This window comes from Spermophilus citellus, assembly GCF_964194105.1.
Source record: "Spermophilus citellus genome assembly, chromosome: 19".
NCBI classification, from domain to species: domain Eukaryota; kingdom Metazoa; phylum Chordata; class Mammalia; order Rodentia; family Sciuridae; genus Spermophilus; species Spermophilus citellus.
Genome location: NC_138201.1, coordinates 11,041,226 through 11,060,491, shown reverse-complemented (window position 1 = coordinate 11,060,491; position 19,266 = coordinate 11,041,226). Strand labels below are relative to the sequence as shown.

The following is a 19,266-nucleotide window of genomic DNA, read 5'->3' as shown; positions in this document are numbered from 1 at the left end:
TGAAGATGTTAAAATTAATGTTAATACATACCTCAATACTAAAGCATATTTTGCATAACTGGTGGCCTATCTCGTTCATTCAATTATTCATATTGATATTCACTTAATGCCTACCTCATAGATGCCTTTAATTCGGTATGCAACTGCAACTTCTATTTAAAACATTCTAAGTCTTGGGCTGGAAGTGTAGCTCAGTGGTAGAGCTCACACATGTGTACAAAGCCCTGGGTTCAATCCACAGCTCTAAAAAGAAACTTTCTAAGTTTATGCTGTACATTGTTATTTCTCTCTTTTTTAAAAAATATGTTTTAGTTATTGATAGACCTTTATTTTAATTACTTATTTATATACGTAGTGCTGAGAACCGAACCCAGTGCCCCACACATGGTAGGCAAGCACTCTACTGCTGAGCCACAACTCCAGCCCCAAGTACATTGCTGTTTCTTAATAAACCAAAACTAAAATAAGAACATATCTTAACCAAGGGTGGAAAGCCTTTCTTTCTTTCTTTCTTTCTCTCTCGCTTGCTCACTCTCTTTCTTTTTTTAATCTCAATCATACTTCGTGTGAACATGGAAACAGAATTTTAGTAAACCAGTATCCAGGAGCTGGGGATTTGACTCAGTGGTAGAGTACATGCTTATCATGCACAAGGCCCTGGGTGCAATCTGTAGCACCTACATAAATAATAAAACAGAATTTCAGGGTCCATTCTATAGAATATACTTATACAGTGTATACTTATACACTTATGAATACTCTATGACAATGGATAAGTGTAGGCATCAGGATGAATACAGTAATTATATACTCTGTTATCATGACTGTTATATAAATATGCTTTCAAAAGAAAGCAGAAACAACCTTCTCAATTACCATTCTAACTTTCCCCAATACCCTTAAATCATTCATTCCTTCCCTCTTTCTTTGTTTTCCTCCCTTTGTGGTACTGGGGACTAACACATGCTATTAACAAGTAGCTCTACCACTGAGCTACATCCCCAAAAGCCCACCACCTCTTTTTAAGAGGGGTGTCACTAAGTTGCCCCAGGCTGTCCTGAACTTGCGACCTTCCTGTCTGAGCCTCCCGAGTCACTGGGATTACAGGTGTGCATGGCCACCACACCCAATCCTAAATCAGTTTTCTATTGCTTGAAAGTGAGAATCCTTATGATGACCAAAATAAAACTGATTTTTATTTATGGTATACAGAATTAGTCTTTAATGTGTAAGAAAAAGAATAAGACCTGAAGTCAGAAACAGATTCAAACCTGGCCTTGTGATGGTAAATGTCTAATGACGGCTATGAAGATGGGGAAAAAAACACTAATCTCAATATGTTGCGAGGATTAATGGAGGTAATGTAACTGAAGTATCAGGCCCTCACGATTTTATAGAGAGGCTAAAGCTGGTCCTCCCCAGCATTCCTTAGCCCAACTAATGGCACCACCTTCCATCTAACTGCAAGAGCCAGGAGCCAGAATTCCTCTTTATCCTTCACTTTTAATTCATTGCTGCATCTGTTGGACTATGCTCCTACACGTCTATTTCCTTCTCCCCATGTCATTCACAATACTACCCTAATCCAACATCCTACAACTTGTCAGGGCTACTAAAACAGCTTCCTAAATCTGTCCTCCTCATAGTTCCTTCTTGACCACTTCGATTCATTTGTAACTATAATCAGAGTGATATATTCAAATACTAAATCCAATCCTTGCAAACACTTCAGTGGTTTCCCACAGTCCTGCTCAGTGCGGCCTCTAGTGTCCCAGCTCCAACATTGCAGGCCATGCTCTACCCCATTCTCCCCACTCAACTCTGAGCTCTAGGGCCTACTTCCTACCAGCAAAAGGCCTTCCTTGTCCTTCCCCTCCAGCTGTCACACCCCACACACTCCTATACATCCTTCAGCTCTCAGTTCACACATCACCTCCTCAGACTCCTTCCTCTTACCCTAAAACTATATAAAACCTCCCCTCTAAATGTCATCATAGAGGGCTTGGGGATGTGGCTCAACTGGTAGCGCGCTCGCCTGGCATGCGTGCGGCCCGGGTTCGATCCTCAGCACCACATACAACAAAGATGTTGTGTCCGCCGAAAACTTAAAAAATAAATAATAAAATTCTCTTTCTCTCTCTCTCTCTCTCTCTTTAAAAAAAAAAAAAAAAAGATGTTGTGTCTGCTGAAAATGAAAAAATAAATATTAAAATTCTCTCTTTCTCTAAAAATAAAATAAAAAATAAAATAAATTTTAAAAAAATTTTTTTTTTGAGAGAGAAAATTTTAATATTTAATTAAATTTTTGGCGGACACAACATCTTTGTATGTGGTGCTGAGGATCGAACCCAGGCCTCACGCATGCCAGGCGAGCGTGCTACGGCTTGAGCCACATCCCCAGCCCCAAAATAAAATAAATTAAAAAAAATAAATAAATGTCATCATAGAAATTATCAGAGAAGCATTATTTAGCTGTTTACAGACCATGTATCTTGCCCACTAAGCCACAAGCTCCATGAGCGCATGTAGTATGTTTTTACTCACTTCCACGCACCACCATATCCCTGTTGCCTAGGAGTTTAGCAGACACCTAATTAAGACATCACAAATAACAATGCCTAGGACATGGCAGATAACTCAGGAAATATAAATCTTTCAGACCTTTAAAAAGATGATATTTTACTAATTTCAAACATAACATGCAATCAGCTCTCTAAATCCACAGGTTTGACATCCATGGATTCAAACAAATGAAGATCAAAATTATTTTTTTAAAATAGTGAAACTAATATACATGTACAGACTTTTTTTATAGTCGTCAACCCTAAATACTGTTAACTACTTTTATAGCATTTATAATGTATTGGTATTATAAGTAATCTGGAGATGACTTAAACAACATGGGAGGATGTATGTAGAGTACATGCAAGTAATATGCCATTTTGCATAAGGACTTCCAGGCACAGTGGCGCACACCTGTTCCCAGCAGCTCAGGAGGCTGAGGCAGGAAGCTTGCAAGTTCAAAGTCAGCCCCAGCGACTTAGCAAGACTCTGTCTCTAAGTGAAATATTTAAAAGGGCTGGGGATGTGGCTAGTGGTTAAGCACCCCTGGGTACAATCCCTGGTACCAAAATATCAATAATAATAATAATAGGCCATTTGTATATCCATAGAAGGCCCCAGAACTGATCTCTGTGGATCCTTAGTGACAACTATTATCCTATAATTATAAATGTAAAGTAACACATAACCCATACTTACTGGAATTCCTTGTAACTGTGGTTTATCTAGAAGATTATGTAGTTCATTTCGAGAGGCTTCTATCTTATCACGATCTGCAGCATCTATCATGTAACTTAAAAAAAAAAAGGAAATGATCAATATGCCTTTTCCATGTGCCTTGATGATGACAACTAGGACATAGATTTTTAATTTTCTTAAGATTTAATGTTATTAAAATTGTTAAAAGTCCTAGATAAAGAAAAGCTCAGCATTTATAAACGCTTTCAGCAAGTGTTTGTAGAGACTTAATACATGCTAGCATTTATGTCCTGTAGCTCTTAGCTACAGAAACAAACATAAATAAAGCTTTCATTCTACAGTTGATTTTTTTTTTAACTCTCATGTTAATGAAATTACACTAAGAAATTAGAAAAGAAAGATTTTTATTGCCTGACATAAAGACCTAGACTTCGGAAGTATTAAAACAACCTTCTCCTCAGAAGCCTAAATTGATTTAAATTTTTAACAAAGCTTACACGATGGCATTGACTCCTCTGCAATACCGTTCCCACATGCTCCGGAATCGGGGTTGTCCTCCTATGTCCCAGATCTTTAAATTAAGACAAAACAATTCTCAATAAAGGTATTTCAAATACTTCACTGAAGGAAGAATGGGAGAGAGATCAGGAAGACATATTTAATCTCACAGTGTGTCAAAGTGCTCCTAAAAACTCAAGCTCAAATAAGTTCTTAATCTGGGAATTCTTTGGGGCACTTCTAAACTTGATGTCCATATTTAATACGCTAACATTAGATCTAAAATTCTGCTTGAGCAAAGACTTGGTTCATGTGCAATAATTTCTTCCTTTTCCTGTTAACTCATACATACACTTCTAATACTAAAAATGTCTTTAATGTAACAATTTCAAAATCTACAGAACCATGAATCAGCCAGATTTCAATGCCAAGATAGAAAACAACAGTTCAGAAGCTATTGTAAAGTTCAACTGTCTGAATGCCCAATCTTTTTAAGTTATCCTATGAACAATACAGCCACCATTCCCACATAGGTGTTTTTCATAATAAATATTAAGCCTATTCTGTACAGAACCATGCTGATCACTGAGCTACATAAAACTCTTAAGTCATGGTACTTACTTTCAAGGTTTCCAACTTGGCCAGATACCAGAAAAATGTATAAAAAGACATATATACATGACTAAATAAGGAGTTTCATCAGAAAAGCCAAAGAATTTAATGAACAGATTCTACAAATCACAAGAACTGGGCAAAACAGTCATTATGGTCCAGGCCATTTTTAGAAATAAATGCCCATGAAAGATTGAATCAAAGCATCAAAAATAATCCCAATGAGGTGCTGAGGCTGTGACTCAGCGTTAAGTGCCTGCCTAGCATGCCTGAAGCACTGGGTTCAATCTTCAGCACCACATAAGAAAATCATGTTAAAGAACTAGTTAACTTTTTCCTATTTTATAGTTTCAATTTTAGGCTTAGAAGAAGAAAAACTGGGTGATGGTATTGTTGCCAAAGACATAATATCAAATTATCAATATTATAAATAATTAATTCCCTCTCAGTATAAAATATTATTCATGGGGCTGGGGATGTGGCTCAAGCGGCAGAGCGCTCGCCTGGCATGCGTGCGGCCCGGGTTCGATCCTCAGCACCACATACAAACAAAGATGTTGTGTCCACCGAGAAAGAAAAATAAATATTAAAATTCTCTCTCTCTCTCTTTAAAAAAATAAAATAAAATATTATTCATGAAACAATGTAATGCCACAATCCAAACATTCTGAAGATGAGATCTTTATTTCTTGGGAATACCTAGATCCCAAATATCACTTCTACTAATCCATATGCTAATTTTTAATGGCACTTAACATTTCAACTCTTTTTTTTTAATGTGTCTTTTTTTTAATATTTATTTTTTATAATATTTATTTTTTAGTTTTTTCAGCGGACACAACATCTTTGTTTGTATGTGGTGCTGAGGATTGAACCCGGGCCACGCGCATGCCAGATGAGCGCGCTAACGCTTGAGCCACATCCCCAGCCCAACATTTCAACTCTTTATACGTTCTTTATGAAGAAACAAAAATGATTTCATGCCCATTCATTACCTAGGAACTGCAAAATACTAAAGCAAAACCAGAGAAACAGGGAAAATTTCCAAGCTGTGTATTCTAACCATGGATTACAGAAAAAAAACGACGTACCTTTATTGTGACGTTACCTTTAGTCACTTTCCTCATGTTGAAGCCCACTGTGGGTATCATATCTTCACTGAATTGACCTGACTAAACAAACAAAATGTCTGGAGTTAGATGAATCAGTATTTATAAAGAGAATAATCTTCTAACATCAACACTGCGTCTGTACCCATTTTAGCAAATAACTCATATTTTAGTGGTGCTAACAAACTACTTTAAGAAAATGTTCCTCATAGCCCCAGCTCTTAAAGAAGAACATTATTTTGCTCATATAAAAGCATATTCTTCCATTAAAGACACTTTGGAAACGAGGCATCTTACATTACAAACACTTATAAAAATTTATAAATTCTCCCACACATATTTTCACAAAGTAGAAGAAAACCAGAAGAAAAACTTCTGTTTTTTATTTTCATTAAACTAGTGTGACAATAAATGTTAACATTCATTGCTGAATAGTTTTTATGAGTTAGTCTTGTAATAATAAGGCTCATAAAATGTTGTCATATAGCAGTTCTTCCTTTTACATAATCAACTGTTCTTTTGGGCTTCTATTCTCGATATCATAAGACTACAACTAAATATTTGTCATAGTATTCATATGACTTTTTCACATTTAAAATATTCATCAGTTTGGAACTTGATTATATACTTAAAGGAAGATTCTATTTCCAAATGACTAACCTGTAATCATCCCACCAACAATTTAAAAATCTACTCTTTCTTTTAGTAAGAGAAATTAGGTGCTTCATGTAAACATTTAAGGATAAAAGATATATCCAATTTTCCAATTTACTTCTTGAATTTCCTGACATTTACCACTTCATTGTATAAATAATTATTGAACTTCTTATTGATCTACTGAGCAAATATTGTAGCTTTTTTATATGTTTATAGATACTTTTCCTGGGTTCCTATGGGTTGATGTGAGGAATAGGCTACCTATTTAAGCACAAATAAGAGCAAGTGATTTATTCTGAAGTCATCACTAGGTATTGAGATATAATATTTTATGTTTTCCATTTGGGTGAGGCATGTATACCTTGTTAAAATGTACCTTAAGAAAAATAGGCAATTTATGATAAACATTTTTATTAAATTAAACCTGAGAAAAGGTCCTCTTTGCCCAACTAATTAAGAGTGATCTGCTAAATACTATACAAAGAAAGGTGGGTTCTCAATTTTCACCAGTCTGTTTATTCCTGAGTAAACACTAGGTTTTTTTTTTTTTTAATCAAAGCTTATTCTATGTATTATTGTACATAGTAGATCAAGAATTTGGAGCATTTTCAAATTGCCTTCCTGCACCTCCCACCTTCCAAGTAAACTGTAGAAATTAATAATTTTAATATATCAGCTAGAATTATACTAAATACATTAACTTAAGAAGAACAGTCCTTTATCAACTCTTAATATCTAACCACTATCTGGTCTCAGGAATGTGGTTATCTACTGAGTCATTCCAATCTTATACCTTTCAGAAAAGTACCAAAATTGGCATAATTTCTTACACATTTCTTGCCATATTCTTTGACAGCTATTGTGAAAGACATCTTAATGAGCCATAGTAAATACTGACTTATGTATTTATATTCCAGCTGCTTTGGCAAAAAGGTTAACGAGTTAACCTTTTTAGGTAAGCATACTAAGAATAATGAGTATCTCAACACATAAATGGTTAAAAAAATAAGAATAGTTTCAAGGACTGGTCAAATAAATAAGACAATTTTTATTTTCAAGGCCCTAACACTAGCCAATTTTTTGTATAACTTAAGCTAGCCACTATAAGTCCCAAGCAAACTAAATTCCCATTTTATAAAACTCCAAAAGTTCATTCATTCTCTTCTGTTCAGTGGTGTTTTGGTTGAGAAAAAAATGTTAGCACAACTAATCATTAATTTCACTTATATTAGACATTAATTCTCAGAACTTTCATATATATGAACTGTGTGACAATCTATTCATGAATCAAAACTAGATATATCAAAACTAATCATAATAGGGCTGTAGTTGTGGCTCAGTAGTAGAGCACTTGCCTGGCACGTGTGAGGTACTGGATTCGATCCTCAGCACCACATAAAAACAAAAATAAAGATATTTAAAAAACTAATCATAATAGAAGATATACAAATAGCCAGTAAGCACATGAAAAGATGTTCAATGTCACTAATCATTAGGGAAACACACAAATCAAAATCTCAAAGAGGGGCTGGGGATGTGGCTCAAGCGGTAGCGCGCTCGCTTGGCATGCGTGCAGCCGGGGTTCGATCCTCAGCGCCACATACCAACAAAGATGTTGTGTCCGCCGAAAACTAAAAAATAAATATTAAAGAAAAAAAAAAGTTTAAAAAAAAAATCTCAAAGAGATAGCACCCATTTAGATGGCTACTAAAAGGGCTGGGGATGTGGCTCAAGCAGTAGCGCGCTCGTCTCGCATGCGTGCGCCGGGTTCGATCCTCAGCACCACATACAAAGATGTTATGTCCGCCAATAACTAATAAATAAATATTAATAATTCTCTCTCTCTCCTCTCTCTTTAAAAAAGAAAAAAAAGATGGCTACTAAAAATATAAATAAAAGGGTTGGTATAGATGGCACATTCCTATAATTCCAGGAACTCAGTAGGCTGAGGCAGGAGCATCAGAAGTTGTAAGTCAGCCTCAGCAACTTAGCAAGGCCCTGTCTCAAAATAAAAATAAAAAGGGCTGGGTATGTAGCTCAGTGGTAGAGAACTCTAATGTTCATGAGGCCCCGGTTTAATCCCTAGGATAGCGGGAGGAAACCGGGGACAATTAGTTAAAATCTACCAGTAGGTTCCCTGGGCACTCCCCATTCCTAGGTTACAGAAATATCACAAGAGGTAACTGTCAGAAAAGTATAAAGCAGAGAATGTCTGTGACTGAAACCAGTTGCACAGACCTTCAAACCACAAGACTGAACAATCACATTTTCTTAGGGTCATAAGGACACTTGGTAACACTTGGTAATCTCCCCACATTCCAGAACTGGTCAGCTCTCAAGACAAACTACCATGGTGCCAACCTACCTGAGACTTGAGACATTTCCACAAAAGATTCAATATAAACCTTTTTTGTTCCTAGTAAGAAAGACAGGGGAACAGCCTCCTATCTCCCTTGATGTAGGCTTATTGCTAATGAAACATTTTCCTCTCAAAGTCTCTTAAGTTATTGGCTCTCTAAAGATGGCAGCACAACCAGACTTTGTACAGTTAAAGTTACCAGCCTCAGGTACTTCATTACAGTAATAGAAAACAGCCTAGACCATAAGATCCCACAATTCTTTTTCTGGGTACATACCCCAATGAATTGAAAACAGAGACTTAAAAAGACATTTTGTATACCTATATTTACAGCACTGTTATTCACAATAGCCAAAAGGTGGAAGCAATCCAAATGTCCTTGAGCAAAAATGAACAAGATGTGATATATACATTCCATAGCTACAGCATGGATTACCATGAAGACATCATGGTAAGTGAAATAAGCCAGTCTAAAAAAAAAAAAAAAAAAAAAAAAAGACATTTTCTGATTTCACTTATAGAAGGTGCCTAAAAGGAGCCAAATCCATAGAAACAGAAAGAATGGTGGGGACTGAACACATTCCTAGTATGTAGCAAAACCTGAGTTCAATCCCAGCACCGGGGAAAAAGAAAACACAATGAAGGTTCCCAGAAGCTGGGGGAAGAGACACTAAAGAACTCCCTTTAGTGAACACAAAGATTAAAAAACAAACTTCTAGAGATAGACAGTGGTGTTGGTCACACAACAATGTATTTAATACTATGGAACTGCACACCTAAAAATGGTTAAGGGGCCAGGCACCATGGCACACACCTGTAATCCCAGCAACTGAGGCTGAAGCAAAAGGATGGCAAGTTCAAGGTCAGCGTGGGCAACTTAGCAAGACAAAACAAAGCAAAAAGTGCCAGGAATATAGGTCAGGGTTAGCACAGAACTGGGTCCAAACCCTAGATTCAAGTTCTAATACTGTAAAATAGAAAAAAAGAGTTAAGATATTTTCCTTATTTTCCACAATTAAAAAAAGAAAAAAAAAGTCATGACATAGGAAGAGGCAAATCATTACTATTTTACAGAAAAAGGAAATAGACTTCCAAGTACCTTCTGGAAGTGAAAATTTGTAACTATAAACGTTATAATGCTACATTATAATAATAAAATGATGTACAGAGCTGCAGTTTACTGGGGTATGCATCTCTTCATTATTTCTCAGACAGCAGGTGCTAACAATAATTTTCCTATAATTTAGTTACTGTTGATAATGTGGAACAACTGAAAATTAGGTAAGCAAGTATACTTGAGTTTTTATTCAAAATACCTTGCGTTCAGCAAGATGCCCATAAACATGTGTTGAACAAACTAAGAATTATTAAGCTACAAAGGAGGAAAATACTGGAACTCTTCTATCAATAAAGTACTTACAGGGCTGGAGACAAAGCTCACCGGTACAGCACTTGCCTAGTTGGCACAAAAAACGTGGTTGGGCAAAATAAAACGGTAAAGAGACTATTCTCAAAGTCAGGGAATCAGTAAGTCATGGGACCCACTTTGAAATTCAGCTTCCATATCCAGAAGGAATTGGAATACTATCTCCAAAGTCACAGAAAGTTCTTAACATTTATGGTTTTATGTTTTACCATAGGTCTTTCATTTAAAATATATTTAAGTAAGCAGATAAATGCCTACAGCAGTGGAAAAACAATGCCAACTCCATCATGCAGAATTTACTACTAGAGATTTCAGAAGTGAGACAAATAGAAAAGGGTAAAAAAAAAAAAAAAATAAAGGGAAGAGAGAAACCAACGTAAAGTCAACACCAGGAAAGCATGAGACATGAGACAGTGAACCTATATTAGTTAAAGAATTTCACCAAAGACACTCTGACACTTCAAAACAATCTGGATGGGGGAGGCATCAACTTTGTGTTTCAGTGTAGAGATGTGCTGTGCTTTGATTACTTATAAACTGTGATATCTGACCCTGCTGAGAACAGAATGAAATCCTAGCACATTTCAGTCTTTTAAAGTAGGATCATTCTAAATGGACTAGACTAGATTTTACAATTGTTCTTTTAAATGAACTAATTCAGAAAGCATGCTATTAACAACATGGGAAAAGAAGTTTCTCTCTGTTTGACCTGTATATCTATACTAGCAATCAAATATGATATAATAAACTTAAAAAGACAGTGGAAAAGTACCTTCTCTGACAAACAACTCATAGTTTTTTTTCTCCAAGATTTTTTTTTAAGGTACTGGTTATCAGGCTGCTTTATAAAAACAGAATGAAATAAGGAATACCACAAAAATCTCTTATTAAATTTCTGCTTTTAGCCTGAAAAAAAAAATTTCTTTTCATGTGCCAAGTACAGTGGTCTTGTTTTAAGGCTGAAGATATTTCACAGTAAAGGAAGCTAAGAGACACTACAACCAAATGAAGTATTTGACCCTAGAATAGATTCTACACCAGAGGGCAAAATGTTATAAAATCACTGGGTCAACCAACAAAACAGGAAGAAAAAAATCATAGAGGTAAGCAGTGGGTGTGGTGGTACACGCCTGTAATCTCAGTGGCTTGGGAGGCTAAAGGAGGAGGATTCCAAGTTCAAGGCCATCTACTGCAAATTTATCAAGACCCTCAGCAACTTAGCAAGATATTGTCTCAAAATTTAAAGAAAATTTAAAAACTGTGATACATCATTTTTAAATGTCCTAAAGTTGGCAACTTAAACTATAGTCATGTAAGGGAGTATCCCTAATTTTACAAAATACACATTTAGGTATAAAGAGCAAAGGTGCACATTTCTCATCCTCAAATGTTTCACAAATATGAATGATTTCAGGTCATACATACACTAACAGTGAAATGTGTTGGCAGTAGTTTGATTTTGGTAAAAGGCCCACTCCTCAGTTATATGCAAAGGACTTAAAATCAGCATAATAGGTGCTGGGGTTGTGGCTCGCCTCGCACGTGCGAGACCCTGGGTTCGATCCTCAGCACCACATACAAAAATAAACAAGTGGAATAAAGGCGTTGTATCCAATTACAATTAAAAAATAAATATTTTTAAAAAAATAAGATAAAGGCATATTACAGTGATGTAGCCACACCAATGTTTATAACGGCTCAACTCACAATAGCTAAACTATGGAATCACCCTAGGTACCCTTCAACAGATGAATGGACACAGAAAATGTGGCATGTGTATACACACACACACACACTGGAATATTACTCAGCCTTAAAGAAGAATGAAATTATGGTGCCAGTAAACGGAGAGAGCTGGAGCATAGCTTGCTAAGTAAAATAAAACAAACCCAAAAAACCAAAGGTCAAATGTTTTCTCTGATATGTGGATGCTAACTTACAATAAGCGGGGGACGGTAAGGAAGAATAAAGTTACTTTAAGTAGAGGGAATTAAAGGGAGGGGTGGGCGTATGGGTACAGAAAGGATGGAAGAATGAATCAGACATTATTACCCTATGTACATATATAACTATATGACCCACTACATCCTCTACAACCAGAATGAGAAATTATAATCCATCTATATATGTATATCAAAGTGCATTATACTGTCATGTATAACTAATTAGAACAAATAAAAATGAAAAAAATTTTAAAGGCATATTGGTGTTCCTCACAATGCTTTTATTCCCACAACTTGTCTATAAATTTGCAATAATTTCCAAATAAAACATTTTAAATAATTTTAAAAATTGGAATAATCAAACACCACCATCCCTTATGTTACATCAGGTACATATGGAATAAGAATATGGGGAAAACCTTAAGACTTGGTGTAAGGAAAAGACCTCTTGGCTTTAAAATTGCAATTATAATTTGTTTTCCTCTTAAAGATTATAAGCTACTTTAATGTTTTAATATTTATAAACTAGAAAGTGAATTTTACAGAGTACATTCTCCCAAGACTAAGCTCCTCTTAGTTTCAGGGAAATTTTAAATATATTTTCTTCTTCTTTACATTAGTTATAGTTATGAACATACACCTCATATTCAAATGTGATATTCCCCTTACTTCACTTTTTTTTTTCTTTTTTTCTTTTTGCAGTACTGGGGATTGAACCCAAGGGTGCTCTACCACTTTCGACAGGGTCTTGGTAAATTGCTCAGGCTGATATCTTCTTTGATATAATGAGAGCAACTAAGAACAGAGCAGGAAGGAAGAGCAAGAGGAAAAGATTAACATTAAACAGAGACATGAGGTGGGAGGGCAAAGGAGAGAAAAGGGAAATTGCATGGAAATAGAAGGAGACCCTCATTGTTATACAAAATTACATATAAGAGGTTGTGAGGGGAAAGGAAAAAAAAAAACAAGGGAGAGAATTAAATTACAGCAGATGGGATAAAGAGAGAAGATGGGAGGGGGAGGGGGATAGTAGAGGATAGGAAAGGTAGCAGAATACAACAGTTACTAATATGGCATTATGTAAAAATGTGGATGTGTTAACTGATTGATTCTGCAATCTGTATACGGGGTAAAAATGGGAGTTCATAACCCACTTGAATCTAAAGTATGAAATATGATATGTCAAGAGCTATGTAATGTTTTGAACAACCAATAAAAAAATAAATAAAAGTATGCAAAGTAAATGGAGAAATCCAGATTTCCATTAAAAAAAAAAAAATTGCTCCAGCTGGTCTCAAACTTGTGATCCTGCCCCAGCCTTCCAAGTCACTGGGATTACAGGAACGTACTACCACATCTGACTGTGCTTGTTAAGGGGCTAGAAAATATGTTCATGATCTTTCAATAATATGATTACACCATAACATTTCAAAGATCATATGGCATTCATTTTCTTTTAATTTCAGAACACTATAGACAACTGTACCTTAAAACCTCATAAGACAATGACCTATTCTCAAATTTTCTGAATAAATCTGGATTTATTACCAAATGCAGACATAATTTTCCCCCACAGAACACAGTTTTTAAAAGCATGTTAAAAAATTCATTTGAACAGTTAAACCTTATAAAAAACTAGAGCAACTCAAAATTCTAATGGGCTGTTGTTCAAAGGAAGAATTCTGCTCAGTATTTAGATTAAGTAGCATGCAAAAACTTTAAATGATAATTTCTCCGTCATAAGGGATATAAACCAATTAAGCCTCTTTAGGTTTGTTTTGTTTTGTTGCTGTTGTCTTGTTTTGATTCTAGGGATTGAACCCAGGGGCACTTTACCACCAAGCTACATCCTCAGCCCCTTTTTACTTTTTATTTTGAGACAGGGTCTCAGTTGTTGAGACTAGTCTTGAAATTGCTAACCTCCTGCCTCAGTCTCTAAGGCCTCTCCTTACGTTGAATGGCTCAGACTCTCCACATGAGATAACCATTACTTCAGAGAAATCTACTCAGAAATGTATTTCTCTAAAGCAAACCAAAACTTTCCCAACAGTCATAACATTCCAACATTATCCTTTCAAAACTGGAATAATGTGCAATAATATGGACTCAAAAACAATCTTGTAACTCCTTGGGAAAAAAAAAAAACAGCCAGAAAGGTAGTGCAGGCAATTTTAAATTCCTGCCACAGATGGCCCCTCGTGCAGACTATGGTCTGGATGCCCAGGTTTCATGTAGTCTACCAACACAAACCAGTGGCAGTGGCTTCAACCCGGGCACAATGAGTGATAGGTTCTTTCATCTGGGGTGTCTGCACAAAGGAGAAGCAGCTGGGGCACTCATGCTAACTATCCATGAATTGTCACCTAGGTGCTCCAAGGCCGGCAGACCAATTTAAAGACTGTTAGCAATGATTGGCAACTAATCCACACCCCTATCTTTGTGTGCCTGTGACAACATACACAGATGATGAATCTGTAACATCCTAAAGTAAAAATACCTACTGCTTTTCATTCTTTCCTCAGAGGCCTTATAAGCCTATAAGGCTACTGTAACTCTTCCTTTATACATTCACTTAGTCACTATCTCAGTTTTCAACAGAAGGAAAGGGAAATTAAGAATCAAAAATAGTGTTCATTAACTACCTGCTGTGTAAAACAAGGCAATCAGGTGATGACTGGGTGTCTAGTAAGGCCTCTCTGAAATAGTAACATTTAAGCCCTTAAAGATACTTTAAAATCTGTCTGGGGGCTGTAGCTCAGTGGCAGAGCAGCTTGCCTAGCATGTATAAGACCCTGGTACATGCCTAGCATGTATAAGACCCTGGGTTTGATCCTCAGCACCACTATAAATAGACAGATAAAGGTAGTGTGTCATCTACAGCTAAAAAAAAATCTGTATGGTGACTGTACATAATGATAATGCTCTATATATTTCAAAAAGCTAGAAGAAGCTGGGTGCAGTGGTACATGCCTGTAATCTCAGTGGCTCTGGTGGCTGAGCAGTTCAAATGACAGCCTCAGCAATTTAGCAAGGCCCTAAGCAACTTAGCAAGACCTTGTCCCCAAATAAAAATATACAAAGTGGCTGGGGATGTGGCTCAGTGATTAAGCACCCCTGGGTTCATTTTCTTGTACAAAAAAAAAAAAACCTAGAAGAGTTTGAATGAATGTTTTCACCATAAAGAAAAAATAAACAGACAGGTGTACCCTTATTTAACATTACAAAATTCATACATGTATTCAAACATGAAATCATACCCCATAAATATGTATATTTATTCTGTAATTTTACTGGGTATAATAAATACACATAATATGTATCTGTTAAAAATAATTTTTAAAATGAAATTTAAAATAGGACAAAACAATTCCAAAAAGAACTCCTATCTACCTATTGTGCTGCTTGAAAATGAGTCAGGGTATCAAGTATCTGCTCAGCTATGTCACTAACAGAGCAGTCTAACAAGTTAATCTTAAGAATGAAAGGGTGTTCTTTCTCCTCTTTCCTTTTGGCTGCCTCTCTTAAATGCCCATTGCTAATCTATCTCCTTCAACACTTAAATGTTTACTATCCTCTTCTCTCTGCTTTTCTTCTTCTTCTTATACTGAGGATTAAATCTGGAGGCACTTTACCAAAGCCACATCCCCAGTCCTTTATATTCTGAAACAGGGTCTTGCTAATTAATTACTTAAGGTCTCGCTAAATTGCTGGGCTGGCCTAGAACTTGTGATGCTCCTGTCTCAGCAACCCCATTAGTTGGAATTACAGGTGTGTACCACCATACCTGCCTCTGCTTTTCTTCTTTCCCAAGTCACCAGAGACAAAAATCTCTGCTTCCAAAATTCTAGCCTAACAGTGCTAAATGTTTGTCTCCTTTCATCTATGAGACAAACTTACCCACTCAAACTTGTTGAGATGTAATATTTAACCCATTACTATTGTGCTGTTCCACACAAACCACTCAAGCACTGCTTCTCTGCAAAGTCAAAGGGAGCTCTTGATAAACTTCTAGTCTGAGGGTCACTCCTGAAACCTAAAGATTCCAGAAGGCAAGTCTCCATGTTTTAGCATTAAAAATGTGAGGTGTTCTGTTGTTCTTTTACAGTACTAGGATTGAACCCAGGGTGCTCTAGCACTGAGCTACATCCCAAGTCCCTTTTACAATATTTGAAGACAGGTCTTGCTAAATTGCCCGGGCTAGTCTCAAACTTTCACTCTCCTGCCTCAATCTCCTGAGTCTGGGAGGCATGTACCAGGCTGATGTGCTTTTTCCATGTGATTATGTCTACCACACGGCCTGCGCAATGGTTTCATTAATGAGGTTCTAGGCATAAAGTTAGTTAGAAGAGATCGAAATAAACACACAGACTCAGTTACCTCATTTCTATTGCTAGGTCCGAGACGGCTCACCTCTCTGGTTCCCACCTCTAGCCGCCCAGCAGGGCAGCGAGGATTACTCAGGGCTAGCAGGAGAGAGAGAGAGAGAGCGAACACGCCTGGGAGTAGCCCTTTATTGGGGAACAAGAGATTCAGGGGAGAATTCCATCCAATGAAGGTTGGGGGGGGGTTGCACTCCAAGGTCAGGGTCAGTGATTGGGTCCCCGGGGTCAGTGGTCAGGCACACCCCCACACGGATGGGCTCTCTCATCAGGAAAGGGTCGGGAAAGCTTCGACAGAGCCAAAGCGCCTCAGGCCCTTAACGGGAGTCACCCAATCCTGTCAGAATGGCTTCCCACAATTATGTTTATGGTAATTTCACAAGCAGTTAGATTTGCCTTGGAAAACAGGGGCTGGATAGTTTATTTTGGAAGTGTAAAGTTTTATTTACATTGTCAGGATACAGAACATTCGAAATAGCAGCAATATGGACCTCAAATAGTTCTTTTTGAATAGGGCAATTAAAACTGAGTAAAAAACTCATTGTGTTTTCTTTAGCCTTTAGCTATAAAAACTAAATATATCAGCCAGGCATGGTGGTGCATACATAGAATCCCAATGATTTGAGAGGCAGGAAGATCACAAATTCAAGGACAGTCTCACCAACTTTGTAAGACCACAGGCAACCATCACACACACACACAATCAAGTTTTTAAAAAATGAATATAACAGACAAGAATTCTTTATATAATAACTTTTTAATTAAATATAATGGTAGGCCAGGTGCACACCTGTAATCCCAGCAATTCATGAGGCTGATGAAGGAGGATCACAAATTCAAGGTCAGCCTCAGTAACTTAGTGAGGCCCTAAGCAACTTACTGAAAGTATGTCTTAAAAAATAAAAAAGGCTAGGGATGTGACTCAATGGTAAAGCACCTTTGGGCTTAACCCAAGTTCCAGGAAAAAAGTAAAAGGAAAATAGCAGTAGCTGCCTGGAGGCCCTAGGTCCTACAAAAACAAAACATAATGGTATAGGAAGTACCCAACTAATTAAATTCTTTATTGTCAATCTAATTCTAACTCATTTGAAATAACTAATTAATTCTTACTGCCTGCTAATATCAATGGAGCTACTTTGAAGTAACCTCCTTTACAAAGATAACTCTTGAGGATTCAAATGTTCATCAAAACGCAATTTCAATTAGAAGTCTGAAAAATCTCATTCCTGCTAACTTCTTCTCCTGAAGAACATTCATTTCAAAAGGTCTCTTAGCGACTATTTCCTATATTCACCATGCCTTTCTTTAATAGCACCCTAATAATGATATTACTAAATCCATGCCCCAAAACCTGAAGGAAATTTTAAAAACTTAGTAGTCTATGAATTAATCTGCTAGTGAGCATCCTCAACCAACCACCCAGCAACCAAGTGGCAGTGAAGCATTTTTACTCACATAGGTATTCAGAAACTCTAAAACAATAACAATGCAAAAATGGACACTAAACTGGGCATGGTGGCCTGTAATCCCAGTGACAAGAGGCTAAGGCAGGAGGATCACAAATTTGAGGCCAGCTTAGCAACTTGACGAGACCCTGTGTTAAAACAAAACAAAACAAAACAACAACAAAATCAGAAAAAAAGAGCTGGGAGCCTGACATGGTGGCACACGCCTATAATCCCAGTGGCTCAGTAGGCTAGACAGAAGGATCATGAGTTCAAAACCAGCCTTAGCAATTTAGCAAGGCCCTAAGCAACTCAGTGAGACCCTGTCTCTAAACAAAATACAAAAAAGGGTTGGGGATGTGGCTCAGTGGTTAAGTGCCCCAGAATTCACTCCCCAGTACCAAAAAAAGGAGGGGGGCGTTGGGAGTGTAGCTTAGTGGTAAAATGCCCCTGGGTTCAATTCCAAATACAAAAAAAAAAAAAAAACTAAAAGAAAAAAAGAAATCAGTGCTAGAGAGCTCTAACAAATATAGTACTGATTACCCCGTCAATTATTGAAGTATATAGGCATATTTCCCATAAACATTAAAGGTACACCAAATCTTTACTGAACATCTGTATCTTTACATGCTTTAAAAAAAACGAAAAACAAAAAACTGCTGTGATTTAGGATGTGACAGATTCTAAAGTCAGAAGCATGGGTGTGGGGAGAGACAGCAATTCAGGTTGGCATTTTCAGGCCTAAATGTCATTCCCAGTGGTTGTTCTCTAACATTTGCTGATTTTACTTTTCTTTCTAACAAATATTTCCAGTGGTACAGCACCTGCCTAGCATATAGGAGGCTTGCACTCAACCTCCAGCACCACAAAAACATACAAAAATCAGTTTTAAAGTAACTTGATTTAAAACTTTCCTTCCTTCTGGGGAAAACTGAGTACTTAGGGTAGTAGGAAGTAGACTTATTTTCACTGTTACGACTTTCTACATATTCATTTGCTTCCTGTTCAAAAAAAAAAAAAAATACAACAACAACAACAAAAAAATAAAGTTTCCTTTCAAATTCCTTCCTGGACTTCTGTTAGTGAACTTAAAAAAGAGGGATTCCTAGAGCAACCCCAATGATCCAAATTAGTAAATGATACATGTAATATAAATTCTTTAATCTTTTTTTTTTTTTAAATATTTATTTTTTAGTTCTCGGCGGACACAACATCTTTGTTGGTATGTGGTGCTGAGGATCGAACCCGGGCCGCACGCATGCCAGGTGAGCGTGCTACCGCTTGAGCCACATCCCCAGCCCAAATTCTTTAATCTTAACAAAGACTCCCCTATGAAAAGGCTTCAGTATGAATTACAAAATTTTAACCTATATACAGTAAAATTAATTTCATACTCAGTAAAACAAATTTAAAAAGCCTAGTCTTCATTAAGACCTATTATAGTAAGGTAGTATCAGAATAATAAAAAAATTGAAAGTTGTTTTTAAAACCATTCTAAAAATGTAAAGTCAAATATGTAAACATTTCAGTATACTATTCATTTTTTTACTTTTGATACTGGGATTGAATGCAGGGGC

The 19,266-nt window shown here is 36.6% G+C and overlaps 1 protein-coding gene across 1 annotated transcript in view; it reads right to left on the bottom strand.

Annotated features, from left to right (window-relative positions):
* Positions 1-19,266, bottom strand: part of ARL8B (ARF like GTPase 8B) — a 47,019-nt gene that overhangs the window by 6,350 nt on the left and 21,403 nt on the right. The window contains exons 2-4 of the mRNA XM_081276318.1: positions 5,463-5,543; positions 3,759-3,832; positions 3,262-3,355 (exon numbers count right to left, since the gene is read on the bottom strand). Coding sequence (XP_081132444.1) covers positions 3,262-3,355; positions 3,759-3,832; positions 5,463-5,543 — 249 coding nt within the window. The remainder of the gene's footprint in view (positions 1-3,261; positions 3,356-3,758; positions 3,833-5,462; positions 5,544-19,266) is intronic.